This window comes from Talpa europaea (genome assembly GCF_964194135.1).
Source record: "Talpa europaea genome assembly, chromosome: 5".
Taxonomy (NCBI): Eukaryota; Metazoa; Chordata; class Mammalia; order Eulipotyphla; family Talpidae; genus Talpa; species Talpa europaea.
Window position 1 is genome coordinate 34,800,063 of NC_140071.1, and position 26,928 is coordinate 34,826,990.

Below are 26,928 nucleotides of genomic sequence, written 5' to 3' on the forward strand. Positions count from 1 at the left end.
AAACTATGTCGAGTGCACATATTAATATATATCGAATGTATCAAACAGCTTGCTAGCTGCATTTTCCGTAGTGTTTATCTGTGGTCATGCAGGTTATAACTCTGAATTTTTATTAGGAAAACTAAATTGAGAATTTATAATGTTCCAGATTTAGCTTCACCAGCTGTGCCACAGCCATGGAAAATAACTTGAGAAGGTAAAAATCTAACAGTGAATAAGAGAGCAACAAACAAATTGCTTTTCTTTATGCTTACCTGCTTTGCATCTGCTGCTGTAAGCTTTAGGGTCACAGTAATTAGTTGTCTTTTTCCTTGTATGTCATCATTTCGGTGAGTTGCTGTAGGTAATTCTAGATTATAGAGTAAGAATGATTATTGGTATTTAATCATGGGACTCTTGAAAATAATTCTTTAAAATGTAAATCTTATTTCCCTCTATATTTTACTCATTTTTCCATATATTGAATAAAGATCCATTGAACTCCAAACATCCCAGACACATTCTGGGGACAGCCATGGTACCAATTCTCATGGAAATCAAACTGTAAAGTTGGGGGAATGTTACTAAATATTGGAGTATTTAGAGATTTTCCTTCCTCTCCAGCTTTATTAAAATATAATTGACATAATATTGCATAGGTTTAATGGGTACTATGTAGTGATTTGATAAATGTTTATATCGGGAATGGGCTACCACAATAAAGTTAGTTAACACGTTTATCACCTCACATAGTTACTTGTGTACATAGAACACAAGTGGTGTGCTAAGAACATTAAAGATCTACACTCTTAGCAACTTTCAGGTAGAAACTCTGTTGTTATCAAGTCACCATGTTGTGACCTAGGTTTCCAGAACTTTAAACTGTGCTTCTTGAAAATGACTTATCACCAAAAATCTTTTAAAAATTTATCTTTGTTCAAGCTAACAATAAATCAGTTATATAAATTGCTCTTTTTAGAAATCATACAATTTGGGGCTAATAAAAAATAACCTAACAGTTTATATTTAGAAGAAATACTGAATTGGCAAAGAGAGTCATAAATGCAAGAAGTTCCCTATAAATAGTTAATTCAGTTGTACAGTTGTCAGCAAAGAACCCTATATGGAATCTCTCATTATGAACATTTCTCCTTAATTTCTACTACAGGATGATGTATATTAAGAAGTTGTTTGTTAAACTTGTGGGACTTGACAGATAAGACTAATTCCTGAATGTATTTAAATAGATGGCCCTTACAACTATTGATTTTTCTACAGCATTGTAATGATAAGTCTATAGCATATATACTTTATTTGTGGCTACTTGATCATTTGATTTGATAGCTATAGAATAAGCCCCCACACAATGACGTATATATTTTTAAATTAATTTTTTTTATTAATGACATTTTCCCCCTTACATTGTTGTAGTCCCCATAGTTCTCCCGCCCCTGTATTACCCTTGAGCCATTACCATATTCTGTTGTGTTCATTTGCTACTGTTTTACCCCTTCTCCCTCCCTTCTTTGCTATATGCCTCATGATCTTATCTGTTTTACTTACCATTGCATCCCTGGTTTCTTATTTCCTTCCCTATAGACTAGGATATGTTTCTTGATAGATATATTTTACTCATGTAGAATTTCTAGGGTTTTGAGTTACCTATGCGCAGAAGACAAATATCAGCTACTTCCACTGTAAGTGAACATGCTTTCCCAATCAAAAATAGTCAGACATTCTGGTAGTTATCGGAAACCTCACACCATTGAGAAGCAGTGGTACTGCTTGTGATAACAATGATGGACTAGTCACACTATTTATAATATTCAGTTCTCAACCACTCTCTGTGATCTACATTTTATGAATGAGAAAACTAAAAGTTTTGGATGTAAAGTGACTTGTCCCCGAAGTGTGAAGCTAGTATACATTTTACAAAAATTAAAAAATAGAGGACAACGTATGTTGAGTGCTTAATAATGTATCAGGCACTATCCTATTTTATGTTTTACATAAAACATAAATGGTTTACATTTAACCTCTTTATAGTATGATGAGAGAAGCATGGCTGTCTTTTTCATGTGGAAAATGAGATACAGAGAAGTGAATTAATTTTTTCAAAGTCCCATGACTAGTTAATGGTAGAGCCAGAGGACTGTTTTATACCACTCAATACAGTGAGTATTGAGTGATAAGGATAACACTAGTTTATGACCATTTGGAACATAGTTTAAAATATTTATTTTCAGGGCCTCCCCGGTGGCGCAGCGGTTGAGCGCTGGGTTGCAAAGCTGCCCGCAGCCTCTGCAGCGCGGCTTCGATCCCTGGGGGCTACCCGGCCACCGGAGGAGGGTACCACATGGCGCGCGCAGACCTCTCCTGCCACCCGCTGCTCCCCTCAGCAGTGTACTTTGGTCCTTCTGCCTGCTCTGCTCCCCACTCTGGCTCTGGTGAATTCTCTCACCCTCCCGCATTTCTGACTGTACCCAGTGCTTGTATAAAAATAAATAAATAAATAAATAAATAAATCTTAAAAAAATAAAATAAAATATTTATTTTCAGTATGATTTTTTCAATATTTTCCTCTACTTTCTACTGATTATGAAAAGCTTTTAAAGATAATTATAACTGTATCTCATAATGGAAACAGGTTTGATTTGTGGGTAGCAAATCATTTGGGTCTCTTAATCAGAGGAATATTATTTCTAGTTTCATTATTGTCATGAGTGTGGTTTTTATATAGTTCCATCAACAACTATGGATTGATGAAAATTAGTTTGTTTTATCGTTTGTATATGTTGAATTTTTTTTCTTTTAAACTTAAGGATTGGTGGGTCTTTCCTGTTTGTGTGTATCCTGGGAAAAACCATCTAGATTTAATGCCATCCTTTGGGCCAAAGTAGAGCAGAATTAAATTTTCATCAAGTCATAATTTTATATTATGATTGTTTATTGGAGTGTCATTTATAGAGTATGACTCCCAGACATTTGACATAGTTTCATTTTAAAAGGGCTCTAATTTTCCCCTTAAACTTGTATTTGAATTACACTATCGATGATTTATAGGCATTTTATGTATTTAAGTATTTTTCTCCTTCTGAATGTCTGCATGTTCAAGAGGAAGACATTTCAACCTCTTAATGGCACATACTTACAGTTTATTTTAAAAGCAATGTCAAGATTTTTGAAACGACCTAAAGATTTTTCTTAAAGTTGGGTTATTATCTGTTACTATTGATTTACAGAATTAAACCTAAATGATAAGTTTAGCAAAATTCAGTCAGCAACATTAGGTATCTGTATGTACATGGTATTGTTAGGTGAAATGAGCAATATAAAGATGATAAAAATTTGATAGCTCTGTTCTGTGTCTTGTAATCTGTTAGGTGACCCAGACAAATACATAAATAACTATAATGCAAGGCAGGCTGTGATCAGTACTGTGGTACAGGCATCAACAAAGTACAGTGGAAAATCAGGATAGATTAATTCCAACTGGGAGGATCTAGGAACTTCTCATGGAATAGGTAGGATTGAGTAGCACTTAATTTATTGCTTTCATTCATTCTAGACTGTCTTCTGAAGATTGATGTCTATTACCTTGAGCTCTTTAATTTTGTTGCCAATTTGGATAAGCATGGCACAAATCCTGCAGGGAGGTCCAGATGAAAAAGAAAAGACTACAGCACTGAAAGGTACATACTTAATTTACTTTTTCAGGATACTTTATTGTGCCTAATGAAGATATAGGAATATTTAGGGACTTCCCATTCATTTCAATACAAAATAATAATATCAGTGCCTAAACTATTTGTAGTTATTTGTATCCCTCACAGCATCTGTCTTAGTGCTGGAGATGCATTGAATAGTTTGTATTCAGTATATACATCGTAAAATCATGTAATTTTACAGCTGTGAGATTCCTATCGCCTTTCTTATTCGAAGTCATATATTTAATGATAACACTAACATTGTAGGTTTCTTGAGTCAAGACTAGTAGTATCCTTACCATATATTTGTTGATTGGAATGTCATACTAAGTTAAGAAAATGACTAGATAATGCCTAATTCTGTATTGTATCTTTATAGTGTTGGTTCTGGGTACATTTTATGAGAGACATTCTATGTTAACTCCTTGGAAGGAATTTGCATTACCCATTTTTTTGGAATTTTTATTTCTAGATGTAGATAACACCAGCTATCTAAAATAATCTTACTCCTGAAAGATGTAAAGTTTCTTAATTAGCTTATATTTCAATCTAATTGTCTAGTGACTTGCCTAGGATCAGATTATTTTAGTAACCTGTTGCAAGTTCCCACAGTTACTTTCTTTGTGGTGGAAAAAAGTTTTTTGTTTTTTTTTTTAATTTTCTAGATGTCAAGATGTTAGATGATAGGCGTTCCTTTTATTTGATTTGGTGTAGGGTTTGTGTGGTCTTCAAAATGTTTGGTAGGAGAGGCCCCAGCTCAATATGTGCTATAGCATCTTGGCTACGGTTGCTTTCCTGAATCCCTAGCTGCTGTCCTAATCTGCTGTGCCAGACGGGTTAATTAAGATACCTCAGTACTCTTTACGTGCTTCTTTTCTGCCTTTTCATGAAATTCTATGCATATATAGGAAAAATTTGTCACTTTCTTAGCCAGCTGTCCCTCACTGTGCCCTGCTTTAAAAAAAAAAAAAAAGATCTATCAAGGAGATGAAGTAAATAGTTCTTGCCTACAAAAACTGGAAAATGGCTAGGAGTGTTGCTTTAGTCATGTTTTCCACACTAAGTCTCCTTACAAAGTAAGAATATAATGTCTTGGATTAGGGTGATGGCAAAGGAAATGATGAGTAGATACTCTGGATATGTTTTGAAGGAAGAGATGACATGATTTGTCATTAGATTAGGCAAGAAATATGCCTAATTGTAAGGTTCTAGGCCTAAATGAAGTTGGAGACACCCCCTTTGCCCAGGGCTCCAGTGCCTGCCCCAGAAGCTGCTTGCAGGTAGGAGAAGCAGCAGCAGGTAGTGAGCATTTTATCACCCACCATTAGTCGCTCCTCTTGGGCTCCAGCTGCAGGCAGGGTCAGCAGTGATGGCAGGCAGCAGTGGTTCCTCTTCCATGCAGCCCCAGGACATCCAATTCCTGGTTCAGGTTGTAGGGATGGGGATGGGGCCACACTGTGCCAGCTCCAATACTGTGACTCCCTCCAGCTGCAGGCAATAGAGGCCCATGGATTTTTGCCTGGATTGTAGCATGGACCAGTCAGGCGTGAGCTATGAACTGATTGGTAAATGGTCCAGTCAACCATAGGATTGAAACCAGATCTGTATGTGGGGGTCCCCGAAAGATGATATAAGGCAGGGCACGAGCCAGCTTGGGGCTCTCACTCTGTTCCTGATGGATACTCACTTAGGGAACTCTGTTCCTGAGAGGTTCTCAAGCTCACTCTGGAAAGGATGCTGTTCTTGGCCTCTGAGGAGGGACTCAGACTCTGAGACTCAATCTGTGTTTGAGAAGGACTCTGTTCTTGGCCTGTGAGAAAGAAGAAAGAAGACGCATCCAGTAGCCGAGGAAAGAAGAAAGAAGAGTAGCCAAAAAACTTCACAGAGAAGCTGAAGACCTTAGTATTGCATCTACCTCCAGCCTGCCTCTGAAATCACTGGAAAAGAGCACCAGGCCCTAGGCCTGGTATCTCAAAGATTTGTTTATTGTTGGTGTAAGGTAAATAAAAATTGCTCAGGCCTTTGCAGTGTTGACCTCTGTGGCTATCACCTGTGGCCTTGAATGCAGGAGTCATTTGGGATTGTGGGCTCGGGGTACCCATGCCTGTTGGTGGATGCCTGGAGTATGGTCTGGGCACACATAATTGGGTACACTTGAGCCTGGAGGCTGAGCATATAGGGGTGGTGTCATAGAGGATGGGTGCACAAAGGACTGTGTGGTGGTGAGTGACAGGGGACAGGGCAGCAGAAGATGGTGCAGCAGAACAGATACAGAGGAAGAGACTACAACGCCACCAGAGAGAGCCCAAAGAGAATAAAGATTTGTTGGGTCTGGGAGGCCTACCAACCTCCTGGACCCCAGCCTCCTGCCTTGCCAGCCTGTGGGCTTGCCCCACAATTGGTGTAGATAGAATACTAAAAGCCTGAAAAAGTCACTGAGGGCTGCAGGACTCTCCTTTATCTGTCTCCCAAATCAATAGAAAAATCTGCCTTGTGCCTTGCTGGTATAACAGTTGGTGTGGGCCAACAATTCACAAAGAGCTGTTAACATGGTGTATCTGGCCTTCTGGCAGCACCTCCCAGTGCTGTTCCTTCTGGTGTTCCATCTTGTCCAGACTGTTACTGCAGGCTGCTGCAATGTCACCTCAGCTGCCCCTCCTCTGAGCATCTCCAGCTGTGGTGAGTTGGGTCCTGGCCTGCTGCTTGCCGGCAAGTGCCAGGCCCTTGTTGGTGGGACAGCACCATCTTGGATAAAGCAGCCTTTCGTTTGGACTTTTGGACCCTGTGGATACTGTCTGGGTGAGATGGTTGGCCACTGGGGCCTTGAAAACTCCTTTGTTTCCCCTGTTTGTTAAATGAACCCCATTGTTGTTGTCCCCCAAGCATGAGTGGTCTTGAAATTGTGTGTGTGTGAGAACCCATTGTGTGTGTGTTCTACTGGCCACTGTTCTTGACCCTGTAGCCCTTCCCACTATAGCATTGTTTTATAAATAGCACTAAAATAGATGCCAATATTTTGATTAACAAAACTGTGGGAAAATCAGCTTGTAGTGGTTTTATGGAAAGAGAGAGTTAGGTTTTAAACATATGAAATTAAGATATAACTTAAATATTAAGTGGAGATATTGATTCTCAAGTTTGTTGAGTAATTGGGTTAGTCATAAGATGTTTGGGAATCATTAAGCCTAAAGATAATATTTAAAGTCATGATCTTAATTGAGATCACCTGAGGTGTTAGTGTACCACTTAAGAGGTCTGAAGATTGAGCTTTGGGCTCTCTTGACTGTAGAATCAGGAAGGTGAGGAGGAACCATCAAAATAGACTGGAATTGAATTTTTAGTAAAATAGGCTGAAAACCAGGAGCAAGAATGAGAGCCTGAACACCAACTGAAAAAATGTAAATAATTTAGTCATATGCTGATGATGAATCAGGTTAGACAAGGACTAAGAATCTTACTTTTGGATTTGACAGTGGAGGTCATTCATGATCTTCATAAAGACATTTCAGGAAACTGATGTAAATGAAAGCCTATTTGGAGAACTTCAGAAGAGAACAGGAAGACAGGAATTGGAGACAGTTGTGGACAACCATGGAGGTTTGACTACACGCTTGGTTCTTGCTGAGAGTGACTTAGCTAATTTGGGAGAGAATATAAAGAATGTGTGTGACTTTCTATCTAAATAGTCTTTCTGGGTTACCACATACAAGATTTTGTGCATCTTTAACCTTATTTGATGTGAAAATTTGATCTCCCATTTCGTGATTACAGTTTACACTCTGACAAACAGTATATAAGTGTTCAAATTTGATTTTCTGGATTTTAGAAGTATTGCTGTGGGGCACACTTGGGAGGCAAGAAGGATGACCTAGATTGAATCCTCACCCACACACTTAAGAATACAGGACAAGACACAAAATCTGATTCACAGTGGAGTAAGAGAAGGGAGAACTAAGAGAAGAAGAGAATCTATGACTTTATGCAGCAGGCTCTTGTTTGTTCTACCAGCAGAGCATTAGCTGAGCAGAGACCAGAGTGCAAACAGAAACCGAAAGAAGAGTGGCCTGCCTGTGTTAAGTCTTTTTTTTTTTTTTAAAGGTTTATTCATTTGGTACAGGCCAGAGATGCAGGGGAGGAGGTATGAGAGGATTCACCAGAGACAGCAGGGAACAGAACAGGCAGATCTATGGAAGTATGCTGCTTGGGGGAGCAGCCGGTGAGTCAGGAGAGGTCTGCTGCACCATGTGGGTTGCTCCGTGGTGGCAGGGGATCAAACTCGTGCTGCAGATTGCTTCACAGAGTGTTGCTTAACCTCTTGCGCCACCAGGGAGGCCCCTATGTTTAGTCTTTTTTTTTTAGATTGATTTATTTATACAAGAACCAGGATACAGGCCAGATGCGTGGGAGGGTGAGAGGATTCACCAGACAGAGTGGGGAACAGAACAGGCAGACTGACGAAATACACTGCTGAGGGGAGCAGCAGGCGAGACAGGAGAGGTCTGCCCCGCCATGTGGGATTCTCACCTGGCTGGCCAGGATCGAACCCGCACTGCAGAGGCTGAGGACAGCTTCATAATGCGGCGCTCAACTGCCTGCACCACCAGGGAGGCCCTGTGTTAAGTCTTTTTGAGGTCAATCTGGCAGCTCCATTGCACCCTTAGAACCCAACAACCACCATTCAGGGAGTTAGGGAGTGGGATCTGGAAATTTTCATCTTTTACCATCAAGTGCCATCCACGGGCTCAGGTGTTATTTCTCACTGGTCCTTTCACAATTCCCCACTTTCAATTTTTGTCACCTTTTCTATGGTGATGAAAGTCAGGTGTCTGGATGTTTGGGCATCATTTTGGAAGACAGTTTTCTCCAGAGTTTCACTCTTTTCAAAGGAAATACCAGTCAGTCATGAGGTATTGTCCTTGCTTAGCCAGTGTAGCAGTATCTTCCATTTCCACAAAATAGTCTTAGCCAAAAAATGCTGGAGACTTTAGTGTAACAAATAGCAAACATACAGCAGAAAAAGTTATAGGGTGGGGGGCGCCCTCAAAACTTTCTAGGAGACGCTCCTATTAAAATAATTTTCTCAAATAATTTTCTGTCCACCTTCATCCCAGTTCTATCAAATAGTACAATAAAATGCATTTGTAAACTACATATAATTCTAATCCATTTTATCTGTTTTTTCATAAACTCATAGTGTAAAATAACCAAGTAGAATTTCCAGTGATTTTGTTGCAACTTTCCCTATGGAATCTCATATTGAGCAAATTTGGCCTGTCCAGGCTTGGGAGCAACTCTGTGGTACCATCTCAACACTCCAGTTGTACTTTAGGAGATTTCCTCTTCTATCAGTTCCTAAGGCTTTTTCTCTCTGGTGTCTTTGGCCTGCCAATGGAGGTATGTTTCCCTACTCTGCTGGGAAGTTGAGGAGAGCTCTGCGTGCAAGGTGGCAGGCTCTTTTTTATCTGTTCAATCTCAGCCATCAGAAGCAATCTATTCTAAATTGTGACATTCCAATCACAATTCCAATATTAATGTAACCATGTTTCCAATTTTCTTAAACAAATAATAATACGTACTGAAATTATACAAAGCTATACACATTGCCTTGAGTGATAAGAATACCTGTTACCATTTTTCCATATTATGATGATTTCAGGGAGAGAGTTCTACTCAGAAAATGCACTTTAATGTTGGCTGCAGATCATGGTCAGCTAAAAGAAAAAAACATTTCTTGAATTAAAAACTGGTATCATCTGAACAAAACTTATAAAAATTGGGCCTCCCCTGGTGGCGCAGCGGTTAAGTGCTGGGCTGCAAAGCTGCCTGCAGCCTCTGCAGGGCCAGTTTGATCCCCAGCCACCGGCGAGGGTCCCACATGGCGTGACAGACCTCTCCTGCCGCTCCCGCTGCTCTCCTCAGCAGTGTATTTCGTCAGTCTGCCTGTTCTGTTCCCCGCTCTGGCTCTGGTGAATTCTCTCACCCTCCCGCGCTTCTGACTGTACCCAGTGCTTGTATAAATAAATAAATAAATAAATCTTTAAAAAAAAAAACTTATTAAAATTATGTTCATTTTCAATAGTCCATTCCTATATTAGCAAACTCATCAATTAGCACTGATCTTACAATATTGCCAAGTTTTTTCTCCTGTAAATTTTTCCAGAAACATTTATGCAGATGTTAAAATTTTGAAATACCAAAAATTAACATGGATATTTGTTCAGCATTACAACTTACATTATTCCAAAATAGCAGCCACCAGAATTGACAAGCAATATTATATGAGACTTAAGAAGTCCCACATAATTTTTAAAACACCAATATTAATATTTATGTGTGTACTAAGGTTAGACATTCTCTCAAGAAAAGTGCTTCCCATTAAGTTCTAAAAAGCAGATAAATATTGAATAGGTCAAATTTGTCATATCTTTCCCATAAAAAATAGAAATTTTATGGGTTGTCTTAGGAGCTCTACTGAGCTTAAAGTTTCTTTTAATCAGTCAAACAAAAGGCTGCCAATTTTTCCTAATTTAGATTTCTGGGAAGTTTTAGCATAAAAGGAAAAAAAAAATGTTTACCCAACAGGGGCAATTTAAGATATAAAAACTCTAACTAAATTCCATCAGCACAGTGTTGACAAAATTAGACTTCCCATTGTCTTATATTATTTTTCCCCAAAAGTAATAATTTTCCATTTATCATACCTTCACTTTTTATTCCATTTCCACAAAATGGAATTTTTTTCCTTTATTGAGATAACATTGGTATATGATTTAGGGTAATAGGTTCATATCTAGTCAGATGTATGTTATTATCCCATACCCACCATCCAAGTGCCTATAATCCTTTGCTAGAGACCTTTATGTCCTCTCCCACCTCTGTTACCCACCCCCTTTAAGTATCCTCAGTTTTGCAGTCATTTTTAGGGTTTATTTTGATTTTGTTCTGTCAGTTTCTTCGTGATCCTTTTTTGTTACTATTTGTTTTCTCTATATCCATGTATGAATGAAATCATCTGGTATTTTGTCTTTGTCTTTCTGGCTTATTTCATATAGCATAATCCCCTCCAGTTCCACCCATATTGCAAATGGCAAGAATTCATCTTTATTGATAGCTGAGTAGTAGCCCATCCTCAATTGGAATTTTTAACTTTTAGAAACCCTTAATTTCCCAACTGTTATTTTACCTGATGTTTAAAGACATAATAGGCAAGTTCATCTTAGACCTGCCACTTCCATCCTGTGTGTACCCTACACAAATGATGTAGGTAGTAAAGTAAAAAAATAGTATCCTTGATACCACAACTTCAAACATGTACTTGGTGGGGTGGTGTTGTTTTTTGGTTTTGTTTTTTTGTTTTTTTTTTGTAGTACCCTCGCCCGTGGCCGGGGATCGAACTGGCGCTGCAGAGGCTGCGGGCAGCCTCGCAACCCAGCGCTCAAACGCTGTGCCACTAGGGGAGGCCCAAACACATCCTTGTTTTAAAACAAACCATTAAATTCCAAGTTAGTTTTCTCATTTACTGAATATTATCCCACAGCACACCTCCAGGAAGCACCTGTACTAGTTCCTTGTATGTGGTTGAGCTCAAAATTACTATAGGTGCCATATATATCAATTTTGTCCTCCAGATACCAGACTAAACACAAAGGAGAAGATATGCAACATGAATACCGCTCTCTTGGTTTTCATTTAGCGCACGTGGAATAACATAAAATTGCAGTTTAACTCATTTGCAAAGACACAGAGCTTTCTCTTTGCTTCTTCATGAGGACAAACCTCAGTTTTCTAAAGCTAAATTTCTTTCACCACTGACTGCTGGAAAGGCAGTTTTATTTACATTGAACTAGCCAAACTATTCACCTGTGCAAGGCCAAGAGCTCTAGTGGTGCTTAATATCTTTGTTACTGGCTGGATGGTGCCTTCTTTCTTTCCATATGACACCATGTGTTTTCAGAACCATGAAGGCATATTAAAAGTCCTTTTTGTATGGTTTACCCTCTTAATTGAGAGTTTTTCGGGACTCAGGTCAGAGCTATTATTTTGGTTTTCTGTACTCACGTCTCAGCTGGGAGAACTTTGCCTTCTATGGTATCTTGAAGCCTCACTACTGCATATCCTACATATCGGCGTCCCTGTTCCATAAAACTGCTCTCATTTATAAACTGTTCCTACTCTGAATCTGGCAGGTCCTGTTCATACAAATCTGATTGACTAGCATACACTGTCAATAGTTTCTAAACACTTATTGGTTAAGATTTTATCCTCAAAGCTCCCTGCATAAATTGGGAACAAAGTAGTTGGATTAAAGAGCTAGTGATTCACAGCTGCACTTTGGGATTATCTAATACAACTGCTGGATATTTCCCCATGCATCCTGCAGTCCACCCTTCTGGTCTAGTAATATCAAAATCTCATGTAGCACATACACAATGATGCACTGCCCTAACTACATTTCTCTGCTTTGTATAGAAGGTCGCATGTGGCAGCTGCATCCCATAAACATGGAGATGACCCTTAGTTTTGTGGTCCACTTGTTGGATAGGTTTGCAATGGGCTATATTTCTTTCCCTAATAATCAGATTATTACTCCCAGAATGATTTATTATCACAGACGGATTATCATTGACTTCCTGTCTCTCGTGTACATAGAGTTGTAAAGGCTTCTTGGGATCTGGCAGCCCTAAGGCTGGTGTTGAGATCAGTTTTGTCGTTATTTCATCAAAGACTTGACGACATTGCAGAGTCCAAAACAGAGGTTCAGTGTCTGTGTCTCACTGTCTGAGATGTTGCTATTAGACCCCATTTGGGGATCCAAGTTCTGCAAGTTCCAGACATTTCCAAAATCCATGTAATTGTCTTCAATGGCCAGTGACTTGAGAGTTTAAATCACCTGTTTTCTGTCTGAAGGCTTTGTTTGCATTTCTTAATCTCATATCCCAAGTTTGTTACCTTTGAGTCTTCTGAGTCAAAATTTTATTGTCAAATTCTGTCAGGTAGTTCAAAGACAATATGTTATTCCTTAGACAAGATTCATAGTCAGGGCTGGCAACCAGTAAATCATCCACATATTGTGGGAGGATCCCATTTTGGTTGGAGCTTTCTGAGATCACTGATCAGTATTTCCCTGTAGGGGCAGGAAAGTACGTAGCGCAGGATCTTCATGATACTATGCAGACAGGTAAAGGAGAGTCCTGGAGCCCTCGGTGGCTTTTTCAGGCTTTTATTGGGATTTTACCAGGTACACGGCAGGCAGGGGTGCCAGGGGGCCAGGAGGCTGGCAGGCCTCCCAGCCTCCAGCAAATCTTCACTCTTTCTGGGCTCTCTGCGTGGTCTCGTTCTCTCTCTTCTGCCCTTAAGATGCCGCCCTTATAGGCTCTGTCTCAGCCCATGTGAGCCCACCTACCTATGCCCACACCCTGCTCCAGGTGCCCGCCATCAGGCATGCATACAGGACCTCAGGGATCCATCACCAATCCTAATGGAGGCAGGGCAGAAAAGCCTGACAATCATTTACCCTAAATTCCCCAAAGATGATCAGGGCATTTTTAAACCCTCAAAGAATTATAGTGAATTCAGCAATATTGTGTAGTGCTCTTAGACTCAGTGTTCTTCCATTCAAAAGCAAAAAGTAACTGATTCCAGGAATGCAGTTGATGCTATGAAAGGCATTCTTTAAGTCCAATGTTGAAAACCAGCAGAAATCGTCAGGTATGGCTGTTAGCATAGTGTAAATATTTGGCACCTTTGGAAATATGTTCTGAACAGTCTCATTAGTGTCCCTCAAATTCTGAACAAAAGGGGTAGTTATTTGTGTGTGGTTTCTTACTGGTAAGATCGGAGTGTTGTTGGTTAGAGGCAGGAATAAATGAGGCCAGATTGAAGAACATTTTGTGATAATGATTAAATTCCCTGCAAGACCTCCTCATTTAGAGGATATTGCTTTCTCCTTGGGGTCCTGCTCCCTTTTACTGCTTTTGTTCTTACAGGGGGTGCATTTTTGGCATATCCCAGAATTCCACCATCCTAAGCCATTTTATTTACTCTTTTACCTTTTGGTGGAGTGTTCTGAATGAGTACCATCTGGAATTGCAAGGCATGTTCTGGGGTTCCTTGTAGGTATAACCTGTGATTGTCAAGTGAGAAAATATCTGTTGCATTAAGCTTGTTGAAGAGGTCCTAGCCAAGGAGAAAGGGAATGGGACACTCTTTCATGCATTAAGAGATATGTTGGAGGCTTATATTACAAAATGGCATTCCAAAGATTATAAGAAGGCTTTCTGTTGCCTTCCCACAGTCTCAGTGATTAGTGTAGTACACCTGCTGACCATGCTAATTTAGAATTCAAAGCCTAACAGCGGTTGCTCCAGTGTCCACCAAAAAGTTGATGAAACAGCCCCCTATGGTAAGAATTACTTGGGGCTCCAAATGGGTTATCATTACAGGCCTTTTTCAGATTGAGTGGGGTCCCTGTACCTCCCTGTTCCTCATCTGAGTTTGGACTCTTGACTACTGTTTATCTCCTTTCCCCTCTCCTTGCTTCTTAATTCCCTCTGCTCTGCCTAAATTCCATCCTGTGGCGGTTACCAGAATCCTCATTTCATGCTGTCATCTGCTTCCTTTCCTTCTCACTTTCTCTCTTTTTTTTTCTTCCAACCTGGGACCCCTGTATTTTCAATGTTCCTTAAAATGAGCACACTAATTCTTCCTTAAAAGTTTGCTTCTCTTTTCCATGTCCCTTCTGTCTTTCTCCTAACCCTGTCCTGTCCTCTCTCTACAAAAACAATGGAAAGTTAGGCCTCCTTTTTTCTCTTACATTGTAAACTCTAAAGACTACATCCACCAACTTGGAAGGACTCATTTCTGTGGTGCCTTTTATCTTGGTTAATTTCTTCCTAAAATCTGGAGTATTCTGTGCAGTGAATATTGTGTTAATCATCTGAGCATTCTCTGGAGTATCTGATTAATGTCTACGTAAGAACAATAAGTTTGAATAATCCTATTAAGAAATCAGGCATATCCTCATTGGATACTTTGCTGATTTTGTAATGTCTTACTAAAACTCTTTTGCTTGGGCATTCAGCTGTGTATGTCCTCCTTAGTAGGCTGATAGAAACAAACAATTCAGTCATCCTTTGAAGATCCTGCTGGGATGAAGGCCTAGGATTTCTTTAGTTCAGGAGGTCTGTGGTGGAATAAAGGGTATATCACCATAAGTAACGACAGGTTGCCCCAGTTGTTCCATTGATCCCTTGGTAATTGGTGAAGAGGGAACTCTCCTATCCCAGGGCAGCATCTTTGGCCGAACTGGGTGCCCTGAATGGTATTAGAAGTAGACGCCATTCTAGTCCATTTTGGGGGAAGCAGTGATCCCTGTGGATCCTCTGCAGTCTTCTCAGGAGGAGCATTAGCCCCTTGAAAGGGATTTTCCTCTGGTGAGTTCAGAGTCTCCACTGAGGAGTGGGCCTCCTCCTACTTTACCCCCTTGACAACTGTCAAGGTCAGGGGAAGACTGTTTCTCTTTCCTAGTGCCATCAAATGGGCCTCTGGCTTTTCTAATTCTAATTCATGTGTTACATAATGGGTTTATATATGAGACTTCATCCCTTCTGCCTGGTCTTTTACAAAATGCTTCCAATCACAAAATAGCATCATAGTTGAAAGATCCACCAATAAGTCACTTTTCCTCTAACTCTGTGTATATAGTATATAGTTCAAGTAATATCACAACAAAAAAACCACATGTTTCCTAAAAAGTGACTTACAACTGAACTTGTTCCAATCATGTGTTTGCCCACAGGACCTCCCATATGACAAAAATCAGCATCTATACAACAGCCTTTATCATATTGCCTAAATAAAAACTTGAAGAAAAGGAGGAGAAAGAACTGCCTTAACGGAGGGTTGAAATTATGTCTGAAGAAAACACACACAAGAGAACTACTGACGTATTTTGCCAAACACCTCTAAAGGAGAAGATAAAAATTCCACCACATGTCCAGCAATTGCAACATAGCTTATGGTGACCAAGACAAAGAAGGGTCCCTTAGCCTGGCTAACTACAGATGTCTGGGCCCACACTGGGTGCCAAAACTCTGTGGGGCAAACTCAAGAAGAGGGAATGGACCCTAGTCATTCCTTACCTCATTGAGTCCTCACCCACATATTTAAGAATACAGGACAAGCCTCAAAAGCAGATTTACATCTGAGTAAGAAAGGGGAGACCTAAGAGAAGGAAAGAGAAGGAAATTTAGTGGCCGTCACTTGGCAGGGTGTCCTCTGTCCTGCAAGCAGGTACTGTCAGCTGAACAGAGACCAGAATGCATATGGAAGCTGATAACAGGAGAGCAGTTCTCCTGTTTTAAGTCTTTATAAGGTCAACCTAGTTTTTCTCCCCCTCTAGTTCACAGCAGCCTCCATTCAGGAATCAGGGTGGAGTCTAGAAAGCTCTACCTTTTACTGTTGAATTGGCTATAAACTACCTACTGGCTGGGAGGTTGCTTCCTTTAATAGTATGGTGACATTAAAGAATCTGAGTAGGGTCTAAAGATAGAACTATCTATTCAAGCTCATATATTTTTATCAATACTTACCTTGAACAGGTTTAACTTCTCTAAATCTTTCTCTTCACTGGCACAATAGGAATGAGAACACTTAGTAGTATACACATGAACTTGTAATGATTAATGAGGGAATCGAATTGGAAATGTTAGTAAATAACAAAAGCACAGTAAAATAAATTTCAGGACGAATTGGCACATTGAATAAAAGTTTATTCCTAAATCAAGAAGGCATTTCTATTCTTGTGTTTGTTTTTTTTTTAAACCGGGCTATATGATGCACAGAATAATGAATTGATGATTATCCCTGATTGCAATTCTTTAAAGGGTTTAGGTTTACATGGCAAGATCTACATAAAGGTGATTTAATTTTTATGACTGGAAAAGTGCTTCATATAATATGATAAATGACTAGAAAAATCATGTAAGATTATATCAGTGGGCAGAAAAATGGCAGATAAAACTCAAGATGAATAAGGATAAAGCAGTGTATTTTGGAGGAAAGTACTTTAAACTAGCTTACTGTATTAATAATGATAATGCAGATGGTGATGATGCCTGTTACAACTAAAAGGATGCATATTATATGAGACATTTTTCATCTCCTTAGAGATGGCAATGGAATAGCCATGTAAAGAACTGCTTCCATTTCTTAAAAAGATTCTTTTATCCCTTTGCCATGTACAAGATTTTAGTTTGTCTAATAACTTACACTGATTTTTTGAAAACTTTCTTTGTTGTTGGACTTCTAGGAGAGTTCTATAACCTGGCAACTTGTATTTTTAAGTTCATGTAAACTTGTTTTTATTACTCCCCTCACCCTGAACAGTAACAACAACAAAATGTTTGACCTTGATCAAAAATCCATCTAGACATTAGAGAACATAATGTTGAATTATTTTCATTATTTGTGATGGTCTTTATTATTGTTCAGTAACTACTACTCCCTCTCTGGGGAATAGTGTATTTCCAACCTCATTGTTGAAAATCAAGGTTTCAGCTTTGCTTTGGCCAGTGGATTGTTAATGGATGTGACACAAGCAGAACCTTACAATATGCTACTGCTGTATGACTTGTCAGCGATTGGACTCATGCCATTATCCATGAAAAGAATATACCTCCAGTAGCCACTAGTCTAAAGAGGATAAGAAACACATTTGAGCAGACCTAAATTTATATGGCAGCAGGGAACCTGAATCCTAGAATTTAGGTGTCAGGGAATTACAATGAAGCATTTTCAAATGATAAACCGGTCTTTCATTGCTAGGGTAAACAATTTTAACACAATTTCCAGTGTACTGCCTGCTTATATATTGATTAATTCTATTTGATACATTTTTGTTGAAGATTCTTGCTTCTGTTTGTGAGGTATATTCTGTAATTTTCTTTCTTTACAAAAAATTGTCTGGTTTTGGTATCAAGGTTATTATGCTGGCTTCTTAAAATGAGCTGAGAAGTGTTTCCTCAGATCTGTCTCCTGGAATGCTGTGTTTTTCTTTCTTAACTTTTGGATAAAATTCATCAGTGATGCCCATGGGTCTGGCTTATCCTTTCATCTTTTTTCTTTCTGTGGTAACTTTTATAGTTTGAATGTAGTTTCCAAAAATAGATATAGGGCTATTCAGATTACCTGTTTTCAAATTTCGTTTAGTTTATTGGATAATTCAAGGAATGTCTATTTTATCTCAGTTATCATGGTAGTGGTATAGCATATTTCTTAATATTCACTATTATACTTTTAGTGTTCATAGAATCTGATATTGATAACTTGACCTTTTTCTTTTTTTCCCCCCTGATTACTCTGGCAAGTGATTTGTCTATTTATCAATTTTTTTTAAGAAACAGCTTTTGGAATAGCAAAATAGATAACAGCTGTTACATGTAGACAAAAGAATACAGATCTATCAAGGAAATAAGAAATAGCCTATGATTTATTGATTTTCCACATTCTTCTGTTTTCTGTTTCATTGATTTCCATTATTTTTATTATTTCTTTTTCACTTTGAATGGTTTGTCCTTTATTTCTCTTTCTGGAAAAAAAATTCATATCATTTGAGACCTTTTTTGCTTTCTACTTAAATATTTAATATTTATATTAAATATGTAAACTTTGCTCAATATAGTGCTTTACTGTGCTACACAAATTTTGATATGTTGTGTTTCCATTTTCATTTATTTAATGTTATTTTTAGAAAAATACCGGATGGTCTCACACATAGCAGGAATTGAGAAAACCTAAATAAGGGGCCAGGAAAAAGACTAATTGCAATAAAGTAAAAATCAAGGTCAACAAGCAACTATAGACCAGAGACATACTACAGTGGGGGGGCGGGGGGAAGGAAAAGAGGGATTAGGGTCAGAAAAAGGGGGGTGGGAATTATATGGGGACTATAACTAAAATGAAAATGCATACATTATGCAAAAATGAAAAATGATGTAAGAATTATATAAAAAATAATTCATTAAAAATAAATGAACTTTACACTAGAAAAAATAGTTATTTTTAAATTTTTGTAATTTTTTTTTTGATTCGTGGATTTTTTTGAAGTTTTTTCTTGTTTAATATTTGGGTATTACCTAATAGCTTTCTCCATTGATTTCTAGGCTAATTCCATCATACTTTTTGTGATTTCAATTCATTTTAGTTCATTGAGATTTGTTTTGGCCCAGTGAATGTTTTATGTGTATTAACATGAAACTTGGTGAATGTTTCATGTGCATTAAAAATGTGCAAGTTACTGTTTCTTAGAATGTTGTATAAATATAAGTAGGTTGATTTGCTTCTTTTTCAGATTTTTTATACCCATTTTATGTACTTATTCTATTGTTGCAAGGAAAGTATTGAAATCTCCGTTATAATTGTGGAATTTTTGTTTTCCATCCACTTGAATCAGTTAAAGCACTGTTATTAAATAATGCACATTTAGAACTGTTAAATCCTCTTGATGAATTGAGACTTGTCATTGTGACCTTTCCCTTTTTTACCCTTATATAGTCATGTTTTTCTGAAGTGTACTCTGATATAATATAGCTACTCTGTATTTAATTTTGATTACTGTTTCCATGTTATATTTTTCAATCCTTTCATTTTCTGTATCTTTATATTATAGCCACCATATAAGTAAGTTTGCTTTTTGAATGAAAGTACCTTTTAATTAGAATTTTTTGTAATTACCTGCATGGTTGTGTAACTTGACCATCTTGGTATTTGTTTTGTTTGTGCTACCTATGCTTCATATTGTTTTAAATTTTTTCCTGCTTTATTTTGAATTAGAAAATTAATAGACTTAGCTGTATAGAATAGTTACAGATTTACAGAAAAAATGAGCAGCTTATTAGTCAGTTTTCTAGACAATTATAACTAATAGGAGGTCTCTTTCTCTCCCTCTGCATGACTATCCATTTATCTATCTAGATTAGATAGATATTGAGAAAATTTGCTGTTGAAAATTGGCTCATATACTTAGTGATTGAAAATTTGAAATCTGTAGGGAAGCATGCCAGCCTGGAAATTAAGGAAAGAGTTGATGTCACAGTATTGACTTGGAAAACCTAAGGACAGCAGGAGGGAAACTTTGGAAGGATTTCTGTGTTGCCCTCTGAGGAGAATCCCTTCTACTCTGGGGAATCGTAGTCTTTGTTTTTAACGCTTTTGTCTAATTGCATGAGACTTGTACATATTATGGAGGATGATTTGCTTTGCATAAAGGCTTCTATTTAGATGTTAATCACATCTAAAAAATACCTTAATAGCAACATAACTGGGTATCATAGTCTAGCCAAATTGACATGCAAAATTAACTATCACAAGTAGATAGTAGAATTTACATATATACCTAGTTCACTGAAGTTTCTCCTATTGGTAACATCTTGCATTAGTACAGTACATTTGTTATAATTGATGAATCAATATTGATAAATTATTGTTAAAGTCTGTCTTACATTAGGGTTCACTTTCTATGCTGTGTCATTATATAAGAGTTTTGGCATTTTTTTCTATTTCCTATTACAATTTGCTTATTAATTATACCTCTGTTTTATTTCTTTTTATGCCCAAGGGTTCACAATCTACAACTTCAATGAATCAAAATCTACCTGCAAGTAGTATTATACTACTTCACATATATTTAAGAACCTCCCAACAGTGTACTTTCTCTTTCTAGTCTTTGTGCTTTGTTACTATACATTTTATTCTTACATAAATTATAAACCTCACAGTAAGTTATTGTTTTTCCTATAAACATTCTACTACTATTTGTCTTCTACTTTTTATTTTAAAATAATTACAGACTCACAGAAACTTGCAAAAAATAGTTCATATTGTTCTGCGAACACTTTATTTAGATATTCCTGATAGTGGCACCTTATGTGGTTATAGCATAATATCAAAACCAGAAAATTCACATTGATATGGTACTGTTAACTGTAGTCCTTAGATAGTTTTCATCAAGTTTTAGACAGTTTTCATCAAGTTTTATATCCAGTCTTGTTTGTGTGTGTGCACATTGATGTAGTTCTATACAAATTTGATCCCATATATTGACATGTATAACAAGGGCCATAATAAAAATATAGAAATGATCCACCACCATAAACAAAATCCCTGTAGACATACATATTCCCTGCTTCTCACCTCTATCATGTAATAATCTGTTTTCCATATCTACAGTTTTGTCATTTTGATGACACTGTTATGTCACCTTTTCAGATTTTCTTTCCACAACGAGCTTGATGCCCTTGAGAGCCATTCATGTTGTTGCATGAATCAATGGGTCATTTCTTTTTGTTGCTTATTCCATTGTCTGACTGTACCGGTACATTTAACCACTAACCCATTGAGAACGTTTGAGTTGTTTCTACTTTATATTAATATAAATAAATTTCCTCAGTGCATCCATGTATAGTTTTGTGTGATAAAAGTTTTAATATTTCTAGGTTAAACATCCAGAATGTTATTGTGTACCATTTTATAGTTCCACCAGGCATGTATAGTGATCTATCTTCTCTACATCCTATGCAGCATTTGTTTTTATCACTTTTTAAAAATTTTTCTCATTCTCCTGGGTATGTATCGCACTAATGATGTTGAACAGCTTTTCATGTGCTTATTTATCATCCATATCACCTCTTTGATGAACTACCTATTCCTATCTTTTCCCATTTTCTAAATGGATTGTTGGTTTTTTAGTATTGAGTTTTGAGAGTTCTTTTCATAGTCCAGATATAAGTCCTTTGGATGCCCTTTGTAATTATTTTCTCCCAGTCCACACCTTGACTTCATCTTTTTAAACAAGGCAAGTGATTTTAATTCTGAGCAAGTCCTATTTATTAATTTTTCTTTTATGGAATGTGATTTTCATATTCTATTTAAGAATGTTCATACTAAACCTAGTTATTTTCTTCTAAAAGTTTAATAGTTATATTTTATATTAAATTAATGATGCATTTGCAGTTAATTTTTATTTAAGGTAAGCGACTTAGGTCAGTGTTTGATTTTCTACCTGTTGATGTTCAGTTGCAAAAATATGTAAATCGCTTCTTCACCTTTAAAAAAATGTTCTACATGATTTTTGGTAGATTTCATTCTGGAGTCTTTGTTTTGTTCCACAAATATGTATCCATGTCTTTTTGATACCACACACTGAAATCTTACATTGAAAAGTGATTTCTTCTCACTTCATTCTCTTTTCAAAATTGTTTACAATTTTAGAGTAAATTTTCTTTAGCTACAGAAAAATCTCTGAGATTTTGAGAGTGGTTGTATTTAAAACTATAGATGAATGGAGTAAGACTTGACACTTACTCTATTGAGTCTTCCAATCCATCAGTATGATTTATCTCTCACTTACTTAGGTCTTTGATTTTCTTCATCAGCATTTTGTGATTTTCAGTATGTCTAATACATTTGTTACTAAATTTATGCTTAAATGTTAGTTGTTTTTTTTTTTATAGCGGCATGTTTTTTATTTATTTGTTTGTTTGTTTGTTTATACATGCACTGGGTACAGTCAGAAGTGCGGGAGGGTGAGAGAATTCACCAGAGCCAGAGTGGGGAGCAGAGCAGGCAGAAGGACCGAGGTACACTGCTGAGGGGAGCAGCGGGCGGCATGAGAGGTCTGCGTGCGCCATGTGGGACCCTCCTCCGGTGGCTGGGGAACAGCCGGGGATCGAACCGGCGCTGCAGAGGATGCGGGCAGCTTCGCAACCCAGCGCTCAACCGCTGCGCCACGGGGGAGGCCCTAAATGTTAGTTTTTAAAGAGTGATTCTAAATGATGTGTTTTAATTTTAGCTGCTACATACTTACTGTTAGTTTATGAAAGTGCAATCAGGTTTTCAGTGTTGCTATTATATCCTTTACTTTGCTGAAATCACTTAGTTCTAGGAGGTTTTTGTTGTACAGTCCTTGGGATTTTCTAAGTAGTAACCATGTCATTTGTACACTAAACTGTTTTATTTCTTCCTTTACAAGTCACATAACTTTTATTTCCTTTCTTGATTCTGCATGCTGGTTAGAACTTCCACTGGTGGGCTGGATAAGAAAAGTGAGAATAGACATTCTTTCCTTGTTTACTAGTGATAATAGTGACTGGTTTTGTAACAGGGTGGTCCCCAGGAAAGGGGGAGGTTCCAGCTTCCCTGCCCCACCCAAGGAAGGGTGGAGCTGAGCAGGGAGAGAAGGAGCTGCAGAAGAGACTGAGGAAGGAAGCTGGATGGAGCTAGGAGACCTGGAAGAGGCACATGGAGCCTAGAGACACGTGAAGAAACTGCGCTTGTCTTTTGGTCGTGGACTGGGTGACACAGATGTGGGTGAGACCCGTGGGGAGGTGACAATGGCAGCTTTTATCTTGATGTTGATTTTGCTCTTTTCCTTCCGGGCTTGTTTGGTTGTTTCTGACTCTTTTCTGTGGGTCCCCACTAGAAGATGCTTTAGACTTGTGGCAGGCTTTGGGGCCTTGCTCTGGGCCGATCCCATATGGATGGAGTTTTACCCACGAGGGGACGGGTAACTTTGGGTGCTTCATTTAGAAACTAGACTCTTTGCCTTACCTGTATTGTTTCCTAGTTTTTATTAAAGTTCCTTCCCATTAAAGTGTCATATGTTTTGTGTTGATGCGGCGGATGGCAGAACCCATTTAGAATAGGCAGGTTTGCGGGGTTTGGGCTGCCCCTCTCCCTGTCCTATAACAGATTCACTTTCATTTTAACCCTTAATTTTTAGAGATGAGAATCCTGACTTTGGGAAAAATAGAATGAAGTTATTAGCTACCAAGTTAGTATATACAGGTTTCTGGAGAATCTTGCCCTAGCCCTGTAAGGTATGGATAGTTAAATGGCTTTGTAACTGAGTTTTTGGAAGGCCATTTCACCATTCTATAAAACTAGCTGCTTTTAGGTGGTGTGGACTATGATAAAATCAGTGGATTGTGTGACTGTGGATACATTGCTGCATTTATTTTGTTTGAAATGAGTTCCTCTATCAGAAGTAATGCTGCATAGGACACCATTATAGTAGTTAAGCAATTCTGTATGTCTATGGTTAGTATGTCTATCACTAGTATAGTAGAAACATTACATGCAGGGATGGCAAATCTGAATCCAGAGAAAGTATTTATTTAGCGAAAAAAAAAAGTCCCTTTCCTCATGGAAGCAGTCCAGTGTCATCCTGCCAGCGATTAGTTAGCTGATCATTCAGGGGATGGGTGACGTTGACATATTGGGGTTTAAGTGTTGGTTTATGCAGAGGTGGAACACTCAGCAGTGGCTGTAGACAGGTTGACTTTAGAAGTGTTTAATGTTGAGCTCATTCATAGCCTCCATCCCTGCCACCATGGCCACTTTATTACTGAGCCCATTGTCATGGGGTAAAGAGTTGGTGTGCACAGAAGAGTTCATCCTATCTACTTGATTATAAAATCCTCTGTTGCAGTCACTTTCTAATGAGCAGTCATTTGAGACACAGATGCCTTCCCATCTTTGCCCATTCCGAGACTTCAGAGATGCCTGTCCTCTTATCTCTTATCCAAATTTGTCACCAATTTTCTTTTCTTTTCTTTTTTTTTTTTTTTTGGTCACCAATTTTCTAATCATGTTCCTTGCAAGTACCTGACCCTCTAGTCAAACCACCCATGAATCATTGTATAATCACAGGTCTGGCCACATTTCTTTCTAAGAAAACTGACCAGCCAGGTGCACTGCTTTAAGTTCTGCCTAGTGGGAAGATTTCCCTTCACTGTTGTCCTTCAGGGATATCCCAGAAAGGAACTCTAATGCTACAGCTTTTCACTTTTGGGTGGTGCCTGGATATCATGCAGAACCTTTTGTAAATCAGAATCAATTCTTCCCTTCCTTTTTTTCAAGTGTTTATGGGAACTTGTCATGAGACTTTAAGTGTATACTGATAGGTAAAGGCAGTATAGCATGAATGAAGACCATAGTTGGTCCACTTACTACAAGTAACTTTTGCATTCATTGCTTACTTGTTCCTGATATACTACTGATGTACCACTTCTATTTTAGGATGGAATACTGTTGTGTGCATCTAACTTTATTACTTGGTGGGTCACTTAACACTGAGTTCATCATGGGTAGCTCAGGTGACATAATAACTTGTCAGTCCATGGTTAAGCATTTAGTCTTCTCTGACGCCCAGGAACAGACCAAAAGTTGTTTCTCAAAAGGAGAGTAAGTTATCTGCAATGGATGTCAGGACTTGCTCCAAAATTCCAAGGTCTTGTGCTGTGATTCTTCTGTTGGGGCATAGCAACAATTCCAAACAGCATTTCCATCTGCCACTGATACCATTAGATCTGATGGGCCATATGGTCCAGGAGGCAGAGCAGCTTGCACAGCAGCCTGGATCTATTGCATAGCCTCCTTACACTTGGTACGATACTCAACACTCGCAGCTTTTTGGGTAGCTTGCTCAGTAGGTCAGGGTAATACACCTACAGGAAGAATATGTTACATCCAATCTAAAGAAGTCCACTAAACGTTTTGCCTATTTTGATTGTAGAGAGACCAATTGTCACCTTAGAAGGGACATCTCAGTGTGTCTTACATAAATAGATCTCCAGAAATTGCACTGAGGTAGAAGGCTCCTGAATTTTTTTATCAGATTAATTTCCTACTCTCTCATATCTTACCAGTAAGTCATGAGTAATTGTTACTTTTTACTAACTAGTTCTAATTAGTGTAATGTCATTGATGTAAAGAACCAGAGTGATACCTTGTTGAAAAAGGTGATCAGGATCCCTGTGGACTAATTTATGATATTGGACTGGAAAGTAGATATATCTCTGAGGTAGGATTGTGAAAGTATATTGTTGGGCTTGCCAGCTGAAAGCAAAATGCTTCTGGTGGGTTTTATTGACATTGATGGAGAAAAAGGCACTTGCCAGATCAGTGTCAGCGTACCAGGTGCCAGGGGATGTTTTAATTTGTTTTAGCAATGAAAACACATCTGGTATAGCAGCTGTATTTGAAGTCACCACCTTATTAAGTTTAATGATAATCCACTGTAGCAATCTTCTTGCATTGCTGTTCATCCAATTGCAAAATGAGAGTAGGTTCTCTTTTAGGGCACATATAGAAACTTCTGTTCAGGTCATTTATGCTGTGCTTGAGCTCTCTATTGTCAGATCACACCATGGGCTCTCACTGCACTTTTTTGCTGGGAAGTCAGTCAAAGTGGCAACCCCAGAACCAATTCAGAAATTCTTCCTTAATATTCTAGTCTTCTAGAACCACGCTTGATATCAAAGTCTGTATTAGTCAAGGTTCTCCACAGGAATTGGCTTCTGCCATTATGCAAGCTGAGAAGTGCCAAGATGTATTGTTGGTAAGCTAGACAACCAGAAGAGTTGATAGTATAATTCCACTCTGACTCTAAAGGCCTGGAATCAGAAGAGGCAATGGTATAAGTTCTAGTCCAAGTTTGACCCTAAAGACAAATGACTGATATCCCAGCATGAACACAGACAGAAAGTGGGAAATCTGTCTTAGACTTTTTATTCTATTTAGGCCTTCAGTAGAGCAGATGAGGTTCACTAATTTGAAGGTAGGGGACAGTCTGCTTTACCTAGTCTACAGATTTAGATGTTAATCTTAACCAGAGATAGCATTATAGACACATTCAAATATTGTTTAGTCAAATTTCTGGCCACCTCATGGCCCCATCCGGTTGACACATAATAATTCATCATCACACTATTCATTTGTCTATGGACACTTTGGCTGCTTTCACTTTTTGGCTATTTTGAATAATGCTGCTATGAACTTAGGTATACAAATATGTGCATCTCAGTTTTAAATTCTTCTGTGTTTTAAATGGTATTTTTTTTATTCAATTTTTATTTATTTATTTATTTATTTTTTTAATAAATTTTATTGTTATATTCCCCATACAATTGCAGCCCCCCCATTCTGACCCCAATCCCTCCCCTCCCGCCCCCGCCCCCCTAAAAGTGTCTCTGGTTCATAGTTTTTTGTTGATTTTGATTTTCACTTTCTTATAGTTATTCATTTTCCTGGTCCCTTATTTAAGTTCTCTAGATTCCTGCTATGAGTGAGACCATCCGGTATTTTTCTTTTTCTTTTTGGCTTATTTCGCTGAGCATGATCCCTTCCAGCGCCATCCATGTTGCAGCAAATTGCATGTGTTTATCTTTTTTGAATGCTGAGTAAT

General features: G+C 38.1%; 1 protein-coding gene across 1 annotated transcript in view; it reads left to right on the forward strand.

Moving 5' to 3' along the window:
- Window positions 1–3,565: 3,565 nt before the first annotated feature.
- Window positions 3,566–26,928, forward strand: part of ARB2A (ARB2 cotranscriptional regulator A) — a gene marked incomplete at both ends in the record, with an annotated part of 418,987 nt that continues 395,624 nt past the window's right edge. The window contains one exon of the mRNA XM_084234095.1: window positions 3,566–3,671. Within this exon, the coding sequence (XP_084090221.1) occupies window positions 3,566–3,671 (106 nt within the window). The remainder of the gene's footprint in view (window positions 3,672–26,928) is intronic.